Below are 19,232 nucleotides of genomic sequence, written 5' to 3'. Positions count from 1 at the left end.
AGGAGCCAGCTGAGGTGGCTCGGGCATCTAGTCCGGATGCCTCCCGGACGCCTCCCTGGTGAGGTGTTTCGGGCATGCCCAGCCGGGAGAAGGCCCCGGGGAAGACCTAGGACACGCTGGAGGGATTATGTCTCACAGCTGGCCTGGGAACGCCTCGGTGTCCTCCCGGTGGAGCTGGAGGAGGTGGTCGGGGACCGGGAAGTCTGGGCTTCCCTACTGAGACTGCTGCCCCCGCGACCCGGACCCGGATAAGCGGAGGAAAATGGAATGGAATGGAATGGAATAATCATTCAATAACCCATGCAATAAACCGTGCAGTAAACCTGTGGCTTGATCAACTTGTACACAACTGTAAATAATGTATACAACTTTTTGATTTATGTTACATTGATTTTTCTGCTCTTGTGGGCTTTCGTATCTGCTATTGTGTGCTCTTGTGCTTTTGCTGTTGTACACCTGGAATTTCCCCTTGTGGGATTAATAAAGGTATATCTTATCTTATCTTAAAATTGACTCGGGAAACAAATTATTCTGGAAACTGACTGAAGCGTCCGGAGGGAATGTCTTTGACTTACAGGTGTCCTGACAGGTTTTACACCCCCAGACCACAACAACCCCATCCAAGCTGAGCCAGTGATGAATAAACAAGAGCCAAAACAATGCAGATTGGGATTTTTCCTGAGGGCAGCGGTTACAGGCCATCCAGTAGTTAGTACCATCACTGATGCATGCTCCCATAATACATGTCTGCCCTTCCTCTGGTGTTCCCAGTGCTGTACCTGATGTCAAGAAAACACCCCAAATCCTGCATAATGAAACAGCTTGGGCTTTGCCAAACACAGATTCAAGTTCTCTCTCTGGGTAAAAGCTTTCATTTTTTATCCAGGTTTTGGTCTCTTGACATTTAGTTGGTCTGAAATGCCTCACAGTCAGTCCTCAGGCACTGTGTGTATGTGAGTGTGTATGTGAACGCTGTGCACAGTTGAGTCGGAATGCAGGTGGAACACAACAATGTGAAAGGTTTAAGGATTAGAGCAACACTGGACATATCACGCTCCAAAATGCTAAAATTTAAATCACAACCAATAAGTACGGTGGAAGCTTTGATGTCGAATGACCCTAACGTTTTGGGGAAAAGTTGCACAAAACGGTGGCGTTTGAAGGTCATCATGCATGCCATCAACATAAAAAGATTATCGCTGACATGCTTTTTGCTTTTTCTTTGACTTTTTTGCGACACATTCAAACAGTTGGACGCGGTCAACTTATTTTTACACTTGTATTACAGTTAAAAATATCAAAACGTTACATAAATCCTTGCTTGTTCAGCTAAGAAAGGTTTCATAATCGTGAGACCCAACAACATGATTTCGGATGAGAAATCAAAATGATGATGAGAAATGAATAATACAATACCAATATGAGTCATAAAATTAACCACAAACACTTTCTAAAGCTAAAATAGATGCCAAAAGTTATCCTGTTTTTACTTATGAGATTATTAGGGATGTCCCAATACACATTTTTTGGCTTTCGAACCAATCTTTTTTAATAGTCTTGTTGATCCAATCCCAATTTTATTATTTTTTTATTAATAAGCTTTTCTTACAAACATGAATTTGTAGAATTGAATATGGTTATGAAAATAGCTCTTCAAAGCATTGAAAAATAATGCAACCAAAGTATTGCTGAATTTACATTTTTATTACACAGCAGGTCCAACAATACTGTTTGCCTTTTGTAACAAACCTCTATGAGTCAGATCCAATAAGGATCCAACAAAAGTCCATCCAATAAAACATAAAATTGGAAAAAGTGGGTGTGCAAAATACTTTTATGGAAGGACTAATTATTTGACATGGTTATAGATTGATTTGTGGTGTGATATGGAATATGTGACCTTTTTTTTTGACAAACTCTCTTCAGTGCAAAAGTAGTTTATTGATGGTCCCGAGTAAAGACAAGTTAGAGTAGCACTTTCCATGCGAGCAGTGGCGGAGCCAGCGATTTTTCATTGGGTTGGCCAAGGTGAAGCCATTACTCACATAGGGGTGACAATAAGTTGATACCTCAAATGTCTAGATGGCCAGAGGAGTGGCCGGATAGTGACAAAGGGTGGTCACTGCCTCCATGTAGCTTCACCACTGCGTGTGAGCTCCCCGTACAATGACAGCAGTCCAGGCACAGTGAGGGTTAACAGTGAGGTAGCTACGTAGCCGAATATAATATGAAACTAACTTCACCGCGGCACACCATGGACACATCTGCATGGTGGTGTTGCGTTTTGCGGGTGGCGGGATTCAAGTGGCAACCAGCTTTGAGGCACATTACCGCACTTACCATATTGGAGTGTGGCCCAGAGTTACGAACGTGATACAGTAACCAAATCGGTCCGACCTCGTGGCGGAAGCCGATATTATACAATCTTCAAAATATAGCGGATCGGCAGCCGATCCCAGATACTTAGCCAATAAGTATACATACAGACAACCTCATACATTTATACTAATATAGTTTACTTAGTTACACCTACAATATATTTAGACAATAGCTGTAAGGTTTCTTTTGGGCTGTTGACACACGTTGGGGGGCGGTGAACTGTTCAGTTTCCAGTTCAGTCTCTAATAAATAGATATTATCAGTTCCTCAATAGTATTTCAAATCAGTAGGGCACAAAAATATTTCTGTCTCCCTGTGGGGGCATGACAGAAAATAATTGAGAACCACTGCCCAACAACACACTTATTTTGGCACCTAAATTGCATTTAAAAGAAAACCAGACCAAAGTTCACATAAATAATAAAAAGTATGACTGTACAAACAGTTTGACTGAGCACAAGAGTCTTTTGTTTAAGTTAAATAAAACTGCACCGGTTTCTCTGAAAAACATAATATTAAATAACAATTTAAATAAGTGTCTCTTTAACAGAAAAGCTTTTCTCTTAAAGTTTCACATTTTCTTGTTACTGTTGTAACGGACATTGAAATTTGCCTGAATTTGTCACACAATTTCTCTTTTTGTTTACCTTTGAGTCAGATATCTGCAGCAGAAGCAATCCATACTCTCCCATCAGCGAAAGATGTTTTGTTTTGCTCCAATATCCATACAATCCTTAGTGAAGACTAATTTGCACATTGCTGTGCTGTAAATTAATGTGCTATGACTCTCATAGAATTTTCATACTGGGCTCTACAGTTTCAGAGCATATGAGACACAGCAGTTTGGCACTGGAGTATATTGGTCCGGCCTTCCACCTTTAAATGCTCGGTTTTCTCCATCAACTGTTCTTACTTTTGAGCAAGCCATGGTTAACATTTGAAAATTAAGCGGCATAGAAACTGGATGGATGCATAGTTCTCATTCGCTCTGCAAATAAAAAATAAATTTAATTGGCTCATTTTGAGTGACGTCACATTTACTGTCATTGTAATAACTTAAGTAATTACGCCCGCAAACTGCCACGGTTGCGATCAGTTTGCAAGCATGATTACCGTATTTTCACAACCATAAGGCACACTTAAAAGTCTTAAATTTTCTCCAAAATGAAAAGGGCGCCTTATAATGCGGCGCGCCTTATGTGTGCACCGAGTTCCAAAATTCGTTAATGTTGTTGCGTGACTTTGATGAGCACTCCGCTTGACTGACTGGAAGCATTTCCTGCCAACACGTGACTGAGGGCAGCATGCGGACCATAAAGGGGGAAAGGTGGGTGTGACAGAGGACTCTAAAGGCACACCTCCAGTAGGTAGTATATAGTGCCGGTATGTACATTGTGCAAAACAACAACGGTTTGGCTAAGGCCCCTCGAAAATGGCACCTACAAAGACACAGGCATATGAAGCACAGTTTAAACTGCAAACTATCAGTTATGCGGAGGAACATGGGAATCGAGCAGCCACAAGAGAATTCAAGATCAACGAAACGGTGCCATCTATCCATCCGGGCAAGGACTACTTCCGGCGGATTACGGGCAAAAGCTGGCAATCTTCTGCTTCTACTGCAGTAAAAAAATTGCCGACAAAGACATCCAGGCGAACCTGATCACCAACATGGACGACGTGCTGCTCATTTTCGAACCACACTGTAGAGAAGAAGGGGAGCAGCACGGTAGCGATACACACAACGGGGCACAAAAAGTCGGCTTTTACTGTTGTGCTTGGTTGCCATGGTAATGGACAGAAACTGCCACCTAAGGTAATTTTTAGGTGGAAGAGGCTGCCTAAAGAAAAGTTTCCAGCCGGAGTCATCGTTAAGACCAATCAAAAGGGCTGGATGGACGAGGAGAAAATGGCTGAGTGGCTGAGTGACGTGTACGGAGAGAGACCGGATGTTTTTTTTTTTTTTTTCCACGCTTCACCGTCCCTGTTGATCTGACTCCATGCGGGCCCATCTCACAGCCGCTGTGAAAAACCAAGTGCATCAAATGAACTTGGAGCTTGCCATCATTCCGGGAGGCTTGACGAGGAAATCCAACCGCTGCAACCGCTGGACATCGGTATAAACAAGGCATTCAAAGTGAAGTTGCGAGTGGTGTGGGAGCGATGGATGACAGATAGTGAACACAGCTTTACTAAGACTGGGAGGCAGCGCTGTGCGAGTTACGCCACAATTTGTGAATGGATTGTGGATGCTTGGGCTAACGTGTCTGCTTGCACTGTTGTTCGAGCTTTGGCAAAACCCGGCATCATTTCTGAGGAGCCACACAGCAACGAGATTGACTCTGACAATGACGGGAGGGAACCTGGCGTGTTTGATGGAGAACTTGCCCCGCTGTTCATTTCGGATACAGAAGATGAGGACTTTAATGGATTTGTGGATGTCAAAAATAACGTGTGTACATTGCTAAATACTTCAATAAAGAACAACCGAACTCCCGCTGCCTTTTTAAAAACACAGCATGCATGCTAGTGTATGTTTTTGGACGCATGCATGCTAGCATTGTGGCGTCGCTGGGAGCACTACCTGCACCCCAGCGTGATTTGCGGTACTGTTTTGGTGCAAATGCTCTTAAAGTTACATGTTTGAGCTACATAGTTGTTGGTTATTGTTCTGCACAAATAGCGGTAGTGTCTTGTCTGTTTTTGTCTATCTGCTGCGTTGCTGAGTTGTGCACCTGTTGTGCAGACTGTTGTGTTGAGTGATGACCTTCCACGATTTCCAGTGGGTTTGATAAGCTGAATGAGAGCTGTTATATAAAGCACCATCGCCTCCTCACTGACTCTTGAGCACCTGTATGTTTGAACATGCCTGCGCCCAATAACATGGTGCGCCTTATATATATGTTACATACATATGTATGTGTTACATATTCTGTACTATAATTACATGTAATACAGAAATAACACTTGTAACTGAGATTTCCCATTCACTTTAATTGGTCACAGGTCCTTGATGGGCCATCACTGGGTCCAGATTAGGACCGAGGTCCGCCATTTGTCGATGGCTGCTATAAACTCAAAAGTGGGCCTATTTAGTGTGCATTTGCACTAAATTTACAATGAGAGGCGTAAGGAAACCTATTGTGACTCTGTAGGTGTCTTAACGCTATACTTATCCACACAACATGACTGAAATTAGATACTGTCACGCGACTAAGTCCAACTGCTTCACTCAATACAATGTGTTCCATATGATGGCATTTTTACACGTGACCAAGTCACACAAACGTGTGCATAGTTTGTACAACAAACACCAGCAGAGGTTCCCTTATTGTCCGCTGTGTCGTCCACAAGTTGCAGACATTCTCCATGTATGTTTTACGCTTGAAAAGTTCTTGTTTATTGTAAACTTTCTGCTTATGTTCAAACACATTGCATGTAGTTTACCGCAGATTTCATTGAGAACATTGGAGAACAGTTGAGTGATCTATCTATCTATCTATCTATCTATCTAGAGATGTTAACAAATTATCATTTGTCGATATCTCTGTCAGTGTAAACATGAACATGAAGATGTGGGTGGGTGATGCAGGGACACATTTGATTGGTTATAAAGTTGAAGTTGGTATTTCAGCACTGCTCATGGACAAATTGAATGGGCAAAAATGACGATGGTTGTGTGTAGGGGGTGTCACAATACACTAAGCTTACAAGACAAAACAATACACAATACTGGATTCACGGGGGCGAGACGGGACAATATTTTAACATTACTTTTAAGAAAACTACAATGACAAAATATAGGCCAGAACAAACAGGTTTTTTTTATTTAACTGAGTCACAAACCAATGAAGGTGCATTTTGAAATGTTTAATAACTGTGCAAGCATGACCTAACCTCGATGCTTTTAATTGTTGAACTTTTTTTCTACATATTGAAACACAAACTACAAATCAGAAAAGTTAAAATAATGACGGCAGTTGTAGCTACTACTAATAATAATTTATGTTGACTGGTAGTTATGAAAAGACACATTTAAAATAGCTTGCAGATTGCAGTAGATTAGCTTTACATTTATGCTAAAACAACTACAGCTCCCATGATGCTTGGTGTGCCATACCAGGAATTAGTGAATGTTTTCATTTTGATATTAGTCGTATGCAGCGATAGTGTTTTGATCTGACAAGTCTTAAATAAGTTTATTCAAATATAGAATTACTACAGGTTCTGCATGGACATTAATACTGCCTCAAATGTTGAACAATGACAAATTTTAAAAAAGCACCCGCTAAATGACGAGTGATGCTGAGAACACAGAGGTAGGTTGGATTGCAAGGTTTATAGTGTGTGTAAAGCACTTAAAGGGATAGTTCATTTTTTGACATGAAGTTGTATGACATCCCCATCAGCAGTGTAGTGCATCAACAGTGACTTACCTCCCACTTGGTCCTGTGAGCCCAGTTCTGGTCAGATTTCCGTGATGAAGAACGTAGTTCCGGTTAGGTCCTGGAGCCACGTAAGTCAAAAGTTTGGCTTCTCAAAACAATATGCGTTCAAAAGAGTAATGCATTTGCATCACAAAAATGCCTTCTCGAAAAAAAATCAAACCTCACAATTCACAACACAAATTCATAAATCAAAGAAAAAGCAAAATCATGTCAGAGTTTAAATCACAACAATTGACAGGCAATAGTGCACATTGATATGAACAGAGAGAAAGTAACGCCAAGCGATTTGTGAGGTTTTTTCAAGGAGGCATTTATGTGATGCAAATGTACTACTCTTTTGAATGCATATTGTTTTGAGAAGCCAAACTCTTTGCTTTAGTGGCCCCAGAAACTAACCGCAACTACGTTCCTCACCACCAAAATCCGACCAGAACTGGGCTCACGGGAAGTGAGGGGTAAGTCATTGTTGATGCACTACACTGCTGATGGGGATGTCATACAACTTCATGTAAAAAAATCCGAACTGTGCCTTTAATGTGCGGTTCTGATCCTGCCTCGCACACTGCCACTTGTTACGTGTAATATAATTCACAGTAGCAATGCCATAGTTCAGTCAGATAGACTTCTGGATGACCTGTTCTTGCGAGACAGCAAATCGCAAAATCGTGTTACGTTTTAATCTAGTTCTTCTTACCCAAGTTGTGTGGCCATTGAACAAACCTTAATTTGTCAGGGAATGGCTGCTTGGTGTAGGGTGTGCCACTCAAATGTGTAAAGCTGTTAAGCAGCAGCCGCTCAGCTCAATGTTTAGTCCCCTTAGAGCTAAAATATTGATCAGTTCTCCAGTAAGGCCTCGCAGGCTTCGCCCCCACCGTCCCCATGTATAATTGAAGTGTATATCTCTCTCCGTGTGGCATACCAGTTGGGAGGAACAAATTAAGCACTGAGGTATCTGGAAAGCCTCTCTTGTGCTGCCATAACAGCTCCTTTGTCGATCAATCATAACGCTTTGCCCCCACAAAGAGGATTTCATGGGGTCGCTACTTTTACTGGAGGAAGTATCATGTTTTCTGAAAGAAAACAGTGTAGAGAATACAGCAGGTTCACTGCTGGCCATTTATGGCCGCACTTAGCTTGTTTAAAACATGAAAACTTTAGGTAATTTAGGGCTAACGAGCATTCATACCAGATGGCAATTCAGTGTGCCGCGTTTGTAAGGATGGTGCTGTTTCAAAACTGTGGGCTCAGAGTATTTGGCAGCAGTCCTGCACAGTGCACATCATATTTCTTGGGTGTTCATGGCAACAACTGTCAACTGATTTTCTTCAGACTTTAAAAAAATATTTTAAATGCTGTCAAATGGAGTTCAAATAGAATCATGCATAGCCGAGCATGCATGCAATGATACATTGTGATGCAACAATCTCAAAATTAAATTAAAGTGGAAGGAAGGACAGATTGTTGTTTGACTCACACATGCACTTGCAATGACATTTCTTGTAATTCTCTTTGTGTAAGAAAAAAGTAGTTATAAAAAAATCAAACAAACAATCAACAAATCAAAACAGTCTGGTAGGGATGTCCGATATTATCATTTATATATACACATCAATGTTTATATGTAAACATACAGTACATTTCTGTAGCTGTGGTTATGTACAATTCTATTAAGTTCTATGAAGGTGTAATTCGTGTCAATAAAAAAACAAAAAACAGGAGGTTCTTTATAGAGAAATCCTGAAAAGAAGCTAAATATTAAACAACAACACTTCCATTGACGGACAATGCAATCTACACGGCCTTTCATATACGCCAAACAGCAATGCAAGAGCAAATACAGCTGCTGTGAGTGTGTGCTTTACAATGTGAGCCCAATGACACTGTGCAGAGCACAAACATTTGTCCTGATCTCTGTAACATAACATGCCTGCTGCTTCATATCCAGCTGGTGGAAATGAAAAAAAATCCTCTGGTTAAATGGGATGGTTTACATATTGATAGACACAATTCAAGTCATGCTAGTTGATCATGTAACATTTTTTGATCGAGTGTGATGCATAAATCTCCAAATTCAACTGAGCAATGCGTTAGTTTGATTCTTCCAACAAAAGCTTATGGATATTGCCAAGAGGAGGCATCATTAAGGAAACTTAACAAAACAGCACAATATACAGACTTTTTATCAATTGAATATATTGTTAAAAAAACACTGACAACGTTCTGCTCCAGTCCCAAGATGTTCACTTGTATTCAGTCAAGGACAAACACAAAGAAAAGAGAAGTACTCTTGGAATATCTTTTGTGATTAAAAGTGTTGACATGAAATTAATCTATTTCCTCAGGGCTTTGGAGAAAAGGTCTTAGCTTCCTCTATTTTGCCTGTCGAGCAGACATGCTTGAATACATCACAACCGTGTCTGTAATCAAGACGATGAAGAATGGAAAAAACAGGTTGCACTTGGCAACAAACTGTACCACACTAAGAGCAAGAGCCACTGAATTGGTGATTTAAAGAGTTAGTGTTTCCTTCAAGACCAAAAAGGATTTTTTAGGCAACCTCACTGACAGTTCCCATTTGCAAAGCTATTGTAAAAACCTGTTAGAATGTTAGAATCTGCTGCCCTAACTTTATTACGGCAACAAAGAACTGCAACAAGAACAAACAGTTTATACTTAACAAAATAATTTAATGTTTTAATGGATTGCTTGCAATCTACTTGTTGCTCTTTGCTTCTTTTAAATAAGTTTCCACCAAGCAGTACAATTCCAGATTAAGAATTGTGAAGCAATTGAGGCATAATGGAATGCAGTACTTAGGTGCAGAAAGCAAGGATGCTCTTTATTCACTCTGAATAGTCCAAAGAACAAACTCTGTCTCTTTCTTATGGCGGAGTCATGAATACTGACCTTAACTGAGGCCTGCAGTTCTTTGGATGTTGTTCTGGGGTCTTTTGTGACCTCTTGGCTGAGTCATTGCTGCGCTCTTGGGGTAATTTTGGTTGGTCGGCCACTACTGGGAATGTTCACTACTAGTCCGTGTTTTCACAATTTGTGCATAATGGCTCTCACTGTGGTTTGCAGGAGTCCCAAAGCTTTAGAAATGGCTTTATAACCTTTTACACTTGAACTCAGGTTGTGATAAACCACAGTTATGTCGGTATGGATTTTTTTGTCACTAAATAATAAAAAGTTTCACTTAAAAACAGTGTTTTGTGTTCAGTTGTGTTGTCACTGACAAATATTGAAATATTTATTCTGAAACATTTAAGTGTGACAAACATGCAAAAAAATAAGAAATCAGGAAGGGGGTAAACACTTTTTCACACCAACGTATATCGGCTTTTGTGTCAATCGAACATACTGGTGGTAGGTGATAATAGTTCATAAGTCTCCAGGGAAGCTACTGAGCAGGTTGAGGCGGGGTCGTAAATATATATGTTTTGCCAGCATACATGTGCTGCCAAAATTTGGTGATCTTCTGTTAAATCCTGCAAAAGGGCCATTTAGATGCCAGACTAATAATAGTTTAGAACAGGGGTCACCAACACCCGCGGGCACCAGGTAGCCCCCCACAACCACATGAGGTGCCCGCAAGCCTGCTTTTCATTCAGATTTTCAGTTAATAATGAAAGAACAGTAGAAAGAAATTCATTCTGAAATACAAAATGTGAGTTGTGGACACCAGCATTTTGTGAATGTTCTGGTAAAACAAGCATATTAGCTTTGTTTGGGTTTAAAATAAGCTCTGAAAATAAATGTAACAAAAATGAGTAGCTCTTGGCCATTTTCATTTTGTAAAAGTAGCTCTCACAAGGAAAAACGTTGGTGACCCCTGGTTTAGAACAATGGCAAGAAACAAAGCGATTCCAAGAGGGTCACTGCTCAGCGGTTGGTGTGAAACTGAATTGAAGCCTGAATTATACTGCAGCATCACAGCACCGGTGTAAGCAATCCTGGCTAGCTCTGCCCCCTTCAAAACCTCCAGTGGAGCTTGACGTGCACTTCCTAAAAAAAATTGTGTCAACAGCGTCTCGGGCCACAGAGCTGTGGTCGGCTTTTTTTTTGTGCACAATTTCCAGTTTTTCCCTTCTGCAAAAGTACAAGTCCGCCAAAAAAAGATAAATAATGGTGCAAATAGAGGAGCGCCTCAGCGAAGAAATAAAACATGCAAATATGAGCAGTTATATGAATACAGTACACATATGACCAGTTTCAAAGCAACATGTACAATGAAAGTGACTTATGTTGCAATCAGGATGTCGCAGTCACCATTGTTTACCACTACACCGGAAGCTAAATAGCTATTTACAGAGTTATTTTAGTGGAGAATTGCAAGTCACGTGTCAGCCCCCACTGAAAAGCTATAACAGCTTCAAGATAACGTCACAAGTGCCTGCATAGTATCAAGGCTAAAGCATAATTCCAGCTTGACAGTTGCTGTATTGTAGTTTACAATGAACTCATCAGCGGTATTAATACTGGCTGAGTAGTTTGCGCCTTACCGCGATTACAACATTGGTCCTTTTCCTGTTGTTTTGTTATGTGTTAATATATGACCATGGGATCAAAGAAAGGTATATTTTTCTTTACACTTTCTCATGCACTCCAAATCATTATTAACATTAAAAAAAATTGTTATATGTAATGAGTTTTCAAATTTTGGAAATAGCAGCCTCTCGAAAATTATTGTCTGCTTCCATTTCTTGCCCAGTCCTCTTTGCGGTTTAGGGTAAGAAACACCCCTGATATAATTATAGCCTTAAACTATATGGTTCCAAAAAGTGGTACAGCACAGCTCACAACCTTTGACAATGGAAAAAAATGCACTTTTGCGCTTTTGTTGGTGACCATGGTGGAGCACTTTTGGCCAAAAAGTATTTTCAAGAAAAGGCACATATGTACATGTAACTCTCAATGTATTTCCTGCCAAACAGCATTTGGAGGGCAATAAAAACAAGCGTTAACATGAACAGGAACAAAACTTGGCCTTTTCTGCAAAGCCGGGCTGTCAGCCTGACAATGCTGTATGTCAGAGAATAAACCAGTGGCTCCCCTATGCGAAGGCAGTTAAATGAGGTGATCACAGTGAGAGATAATATAGAAAGATTCCCCCTTCTTTTCTTTTGTGCCTCATCTGCTCTCACCAGTCATTTTTGTTCCCTTTGAGGCACAACATTGCCCTCTGCTGTTCACTTCCTAAACAGGATGAAATACCGCATTCAGGTCTTATTACAGTAGTGGATCACAAAAACCCTATTATTAATGAAAACAAAAGACATTAACAATGATTAGAGCATGTTGTTAAAGGGTTGAATTCAATTACCAGGTTCCCTTTAAACTCATTTTAACACCACTTTCCAATCTCCTTTTTAGAAATAAAGGATTAATAAATCAAGGCTTGATAGAACAAAACAACAAAACCGCAGCAGAAATCCTCATTGTTGAGACACCTTGTCTCTTTCTTGGGGGAATAAAATATGAGATTGATTGTCTACTGTTTGTTTTTTCAAATCACTACACAAATTGGCATTTCACATAATGTTAAAATCAATCCATCACGGCTGACTGAAGGAGGCACTGCCATTTTTACAGTTCCCTTTTAACAGTATGTGGATATCAAATCACCATTTCCCACTCATAAAAATCAGCAGGGATGTTGGTGCATGGGACCAAATCCAAAAAGCACAGCTCTTGCAGCACAACAAAGGGAAGTCCAGCCTTTATCATCTGTTATCATTCCAATCGGATATGATGTGGTTTCTATTATGATTACTATAGATGGATAATAGGATTTAGAGGGTTTTATATACAGGTTATGAAGATTACGGTTGATAAACGAAAGACCTGAGAGAGATTGCCGGACAAGGAGATGTACAAAATAATTGTTTATTATTTTATTATTATTTTATTTCCATTCAAGAATTGTGACCGTTAAAAGTGACAAAATGTGGGTAGAGGCTCAGCAATGCTCTTTATAAAACAAGCAAGTGTGTGCTCCAGAACTTCAGACAGAAAGATGTTTGATTTTACTGCAGTGCAGTGTATCTATAAATGTGAGGTGTGTACTCTTGTGAGATACTATACATAGATACGCAATTAGGCAATGAAACTTGTGCAAAATATACATTTTGTCTCACCAACAGTCCACATACTCCTCATAACACTGCTACAACACATGTTTTGATAAATAACTGACCTTACCCAATTTAATGTTCCATTAATCATAATATTCATGAATCCACTGACTAATTAGGCAAAACATGTGCTCCGTGTCTCATTAAATGGATAGTAATTAGAGATGTTCAATTTGATAAAGGTTGATAAATTGCAGTACATTAACTGTAAATATTCAAAATTAATGGGGCAGATTTTAACAATTACTACTGCGCATGATCTTCAAATGCTTTACAGAATGCAATCTGACAGAGTGAGCAGACTCTGTGAACTAAATATAGTTATTCTGAGGGGAAAGCTGATTAATAATGTATAAATAGATGCTAATAAATGTGATGACCCAGGAAGAAGCTCAGCTTAGTTGGAGAAACTGAAGCATCTGAATGTTTGGCATACATTTTGAGTTCTGCAAGGGGCAGTTTAACAGGAATTTTAACATTAAATTACTTTAAATGTGTAACAATATGTATATAAAGATGACATACTTCTACATTGGGCAGTGGTGCATAGCATTAGCATTTACTGTTGGGATTTTATTCACCTGCAGGGTAAATTAGAATTAAAGGTTGTCTAAGCAACTGTGGCACTGCTAACTTTATTAAAAAAAAAAAAAAAAAAAACACATGGTAAACCAATATGACCCACCAATTTTAGGTATATTGAGTAGATATTCAAAAACAGTACGGCTGTAAAATTTGCCAGATTACCTGAGAGCTTAAAATACAATTGTTGTCTGGAAGAGCATACAAAAAAACATTAACTTCACCTTTGACCTGAGCTATCTTGTGTCAGGTATCATTTAAAAAGGTGCTATCCCACTTTGGCTCCAAATTACACTTTTTTTAACCCAAAAATCGAACATCACCACCGACTAGTATATGTTACCAATTGTGGTTTCAGACAACAAAAACTGAATGAGATTAGTCGTGCCAAGGTTTTAGGTGTGAATGCGCCGTAGGTGTGTTAAATTCGGTGTTATCGCTCTCACAATTGTCACTGGAAGTTCAACATTGCACCTCATGGCAAAGAACTCGCTGAGCTCTGGCCTAGGCTATAAGAAGATTGGCAACACTCTGTCATCCCAGAAGAAAGCCTCTTCTAAAGATGATGCGCAAGAAAGCCTGCAAACAGTATGCTACTGGACAGACTCCTGGATTACTGCAAGCATGTTCTGTAGTCTGATGAAACCAAGATAAACTTATTTGGTTCAGATGGTGACAAGCATGTGTGGTAGCAACCAGGTGAGGAGTATATAGACAAGTGTGTCTTGCCTATAGTTAAGCACGGTGGTTGGAGTGTTATGGTATGGGGATGTCTGAGTACTGCCGGCAATGGGGAGCTACGGTTCACTGAAGGAAATATGAAACATGTACTGTGACATGCTGAAGCATAGCAATAATTCCCACCCTTCGTAAACTGGGTCACAGGGCAGCACTCCAACACGATAAGGTCCCCAAACACAAATCCAAGAAGACCACTGCCTTGTTTAAAAAGCTGAGGGTAAAAGTGATGGAACTAAAGCCTATTGATCATCTGTGGGGCATCCTCAAATGGAAGATGGAGGAGCGTATCCACTGGCTCCACGATTTAATCATGGAGGCCTGAAAGAGGATACCTGTAAAGCTCTTGTGAACTCCATGCCCATAGGAATTAAGGCAGTGTTGAAAAATAATAGTAGCCACACTACATGCTGACACCCACCCATCCTCATCTTCTATGCCGCTTGTCCTCACTAGGGTCGCGGGTATGTGGCACATATAGCAAACATTCACGCTCACATTCATATGTATGGACAATTTAGAGTCTCCGATTAACCTATCATGCATGTTTTTGGAATGTGGGAGGAAACCGGAATACCCGGAGAAAACCCCAGCACGGGGAGAACATGCAAACTCCACACAGAAATGCCCAACAAAGATTCAAACCTTGATCTTCTCAATCTCCTGACTGTGTGGCCACTTCGGACACAAATTATACATGTTCATTAGCGGTGCACTCACTTTTGTTGCCAGCGGTTTCGACATAAACAGTTACTTTGAGGGGAGAGCAAATTTACACTGCTGTACACTACTTTATATTGCATCAAAGTGTTGTTTCTTTAGTGTTGTCCCATGAAAATATATAATAAAATAAAAGCTCGCATTGGGTTTGCAAAAATGTACATCCTGTATTTCTGTTAGTTTAATTTCAATTTCAAATAGCTTTCCAATTTTTTTTTTTTCAAAATGAAAGTTCCCCTGAAAGTGTCAAGTGGTGTAACCACAACAAAAAGAGAAATATTTAACATTTATTTCCACCTAAAGTGTATGTAAGTGTACTTATAAACACAGTTACAAATGTTTAATTTACACTGCTGATCAAAATTTTAAGACCAGTTGAAAAATTGCAAGAATTTAAAGTTAGCACTGTTGGATCTTAAGGAGGTTCTAAGCAGAGCTTAAAAATGCAAAAAGAAGAAATGTGAGTAAGACAAAAAAAAAATTGAGTAAGCAATTTATCGCAAACAACCATTAAACTGAAATAGGCTGTTAATCAGCTGATCAATAGTAATGAGTAGCTGTGCCATTCTTGTTAATCACCTCAAAAATTAACTTCGGCATGCTTGATGCCAGTCTTTCCGGAAGGCTAGTGGGACTGTTACTCCGGGTGGTGAAGGCTGCTTCACGGAGGGCATTTGCTGTCTGAAACTGATTTCCATTTTTGTAAACTTTCCTTGCCAGCAATCCCCAAATGTTCTCAATTGGATTGAGATCAGGGGAATATGTTTGGTGCTCTAATGCAAATTCCAAACAGGTAATTATGTGGGGTTGAAGGAGACGAGGTCTTTGAAGACGTTTTCGTGTTCTTAAAACCCTTCTCTCGCAGATGCTGTCTGATGGTTATTGGACTGCACAAGGCACCAGTAACAACTTTCATTTGGACCAAGGATCGTCCCGTGTCTTGACGGACAGCCAATCGGATCCTCCGGCTCAGGACCCGTGACATTTTTTTTGGGTCTACCACTTGACGTTTTTAGCTGGGGTGCCCATTACGTCGCTTGTGAGCTACCGGTCGATCACAAAGGTAGTTTGGGTCGATCGCATCAATTTGGCAATTTGTCTAATGTAACTATGATATGACATCAGCCAACTGACATTAAGCTCCCCTCCTGATTTGCTGTTGTTCCCCCGCGACATAAATTAAGTGGTGAAGAGAAGTCTAACTAACTCAACGGGAAAATGCCTATATTTATAACAAAAGTCATCTGTTCACTTATAGTGGGTAGTTATGTAGAAAAAAAGTTAATTGTTTGATGGCTTCCGACTCTAAATTGTCCGCAGGTATGAATGTGAGAGTGAATGGTTGTTTGTCTGTATGTGCCCTGCGATTGGCTGGCGACCAGTCCAGGGTGTACCCCGCCTCGCCCCCGAAGTCAGCCCTGGATAGGCTCCAGCATACCCGCGACCTTAGTGAGGATAAGCGGCAGAGAAGATGGAGGGATGGATGGAAGTTTCCAACAGGTTCTACAAAATAGACTAATATTTATATATAGTTTTGATATAATTTCCTGCCACACGGTCTTGTTCAAAAATGAACAAAATGGTTCCTTCAATGTTGGTTACACCAACTTGACAACTAAGAAAGTTGACTTGACAAGACACAGCTCACAAAATTATATGTAGGTTTGTGCCAAACTCGTTTATGATGTGTGTGTTTGCTTTATTTTTTTAAGAACTTTGCGTTTTCTGAATATTTATTTGGTAAAAGTATTTGGTGAATACTTTTTATGGTTACACCACATTGATATTGTTATTGGCATTAACCCTTGAATATTCGCTCAAAATTGATCAAATCCAGAAATTTTAGAATAAGTCTTCAAAACGAGAATGTATTCAAGTAATGTCTGAGTTTATTTTCAAATTTTAACCTTTTTAAATTTAACTAAACCATGAAAACACAATTTTTTTTGTCATATCATTGACCTATATACACACACACACGCACGCACGCACACTCTCAAAAAACAGTGATGATATATAAATCAGTCATGAAATTAATTGTGTTATCATTATTTATGATTATATTTTACAATGTAAAATTGTATTTATTTAATAAAATAAATTTTAATTTAATAAAATAATAAAAATTATTTATTTAATAAAATGTTGGCACAAAAAAATCCTACATTCATCAATCTCATGGCCTTTTATTATGAGCAAGACGTTAGCTATTGTATATCTGATATGTGCGTGCATGTGACATCTGCAGTCAAAGTTGACCAACACTGTTAAACAAATGTTACCTCATTGAGGGACATCTTGTTGTTTTTCATTTTCTGTGGGGCACTCTTCCATGTTCTCCCAAAGAAGTACTGACGGTTTCTATCAAAGAACGTCACTCGTAGCTGGTAGGTCACATCTAGTCCAACCTCTGGCGCATCCTGTAAGAAAGTAAGAGCCCCCAAATCATTCTCATTCTTGAACAGTATATGTACTATAGCAATGAACACCTCCATAAACAAGTTAAATGTGCCAAAGGTTGTGCAATCCATCAATTTCATGTACGCATGGACAAGAAACTTCACACAAACTGAATGAGCAGTCTAGCAGCTTCTGAAACAATCTGGCGCCCAAGCGCCCTCTATTGGCATTAATATGTAAAACCCACAACACACTGAAATACACTGTGTCACATTGTCTGTCCTTATGTCACGATTAAAAACAAAGCATTTTCGAATGTTTTTTTTAACACCAAATGCAGAAATGGCGTATTATGGTATTTAGCATTTGTTTTTAACCTTTACGAAGTTCTGTCACTCACACATTGTACCCCAATGACAAAAAGTGTCTGCTTCCAAAAAACTGCATAAAAATGTTTAGATTCATATTTTTCCAACTTTAAACAAGTCTATCTTTTAAAATTACTTCTGCCTGTGAATTATTTATTCATGATTTATTTATATTGAGGATAAATTATTGAACTGTAAGTGAAGTGACTGGAACACAAACTAAGCGCTATCAGAACCCTACAACACAGAGATGATAATGTTACCACCAGCCTACTGCCCACAGGCCAAAGAGAAAGAGCATAAACAACTGTGGGTCACCCTCCAAACCTTTGGATACCCTAGCTGGTCACTTGTAAAAAAAAAAAAAAAAAGTGCATCTCATTCCAAAAGGAACAAGTGCAAGGTGGATGAAGAGAGTGATAGATGCAAGAACATCGTTATCCCGATGTCTCAGATCTATCTGACAAACTCAGAAGATTTTTTTAACAAACACAACACTACAAACCCGGTAACACAGTAACACAGGTGCATGTACCAACACAGATGGGCTAACTCTTCAGGTCAAGACTACCTGCACCTCAAAGACAAACAGCAATCTTTTGAGGACCAAAATGTACACCATTCTGTAGAGAAGACAGATGGTTTGAAAGAGGAGTGAAGTGAGTCATCTAAATCAAAGTTGAGAAACCATCTCTAAACACAGGGGGAGGTCTACGACACCAGTTCTGTCCCATGTATGCTGGCCTTCCATCCCTTCCTCAAAGATTAAATCATTTAACCTCTAACAAATAAACAAGACACAGCCACCTTGGCTCCAGGCATGTCCATGACAATCGTTACATCTAAATTGTGTGCAGAGGTGATTCCACCCAATGTTTGAAAATTACTGTTTAGTTATAGTCATTCAACATTATATTCATTCAACAAGGCCAAAAATGTATTGAAAATTAAAAACCTGAGTGGCAGGCATGGTCCGTAAACAGAGCAACGGTTTATTCACGTCTACTAAGATATCTCGTGTTAATAGCCAAGAGTTGTTACCTTCAGTAGATGCGCCGTCGTCAGCTTGCCCAAGCTAAGTTGAACGCCCTGGGACTGCGTGAGGAAGCTGTCCACAGCCTGGCGAACTATCTGGCCTGGTGGAGGAATCAAACGTCCCCTTTCAAACACTTCTCTCCAGCTGGCCGCCATGGATAATAACTCCTCTGTGTTTACCATACTTTGACCATAGCCTACTCTGTGTGTTGTGGGCTTTTCAGCGACTAAATCTCTTCAGAGGATCCCCATATAGATGTATATAATATGGTAGCCACAATGCATTTAAATAAAGAACGCACGTGTTAACATCAGAGACTTAAAAGCTCTCTGCATGGACATTTATTTCACTATTCGTGGCTTGTAACCACCGAAACGGACTAACCTGGCCGCCATGTTGAATTGGGATCATAACATTTTGTTCACGG

The 19,232-nt window shown here is 39.8% G+C and overlaps 1 protein-coding gene across 11 annotated transcripts in view; it reads right to left on the bottom strand.

Annotated features, from left to right (window-relative positions):
* Nucleotides 1–19,192, bottom strand: part of LOC129170635 (nephrocystin-4-like) — a 270,848-nt gene extending 251,656 nt beyond the window's left edge. For all 11 annotated transcript variants that reach the window (XR_008566724.1, XR_008566725.1, XM_054758947.1 and 8 more), the window contains exons 1-2: nucleotides 18,811–19,192; nucleotides 17,284–17,421 (exon numbers count right to left, since the gene is read on the bottom strand). Coding sequence is in view for 9 of the 11 variants with exons in the window: in XM_054758947.1 (XP_054614922.1) it covers nucleotides 17,284–17,421; nucleotides 18,811–18,987 (315 nt within the window). In the remaining 2 variants the exon portion in view is untranslated. The remainder of the gene's footprint in view (nucleotides 1–17,283; nucleotides 17,422–18,810) is intronic.
* Between the last annotated feature and the right edge of the window lie 40 nt (nucleotides 19,193–19,232).

The sequence above is a fragment of the Dunckerocampus dactyliophorus genome, chromosome 1 (genome assembly GCF_027744805.1).
Source record: "Dunckerocampus dactyliophorus isolate RoL2022-P2 chromosome 1, RoL_Ddac_1.1, whole genome shotgun sequence".
NCBI classification, from domain to species: Eukaryota; Metazoa; Chordata; class Actinopteri; order Syngnathiformes; family Syngnathidae; genus Dunckerocampus; species Dunckerocampus dactyliophorus.
This window is presented reverse-complemented; position numbering and strand designations above follow the sequence as displayed.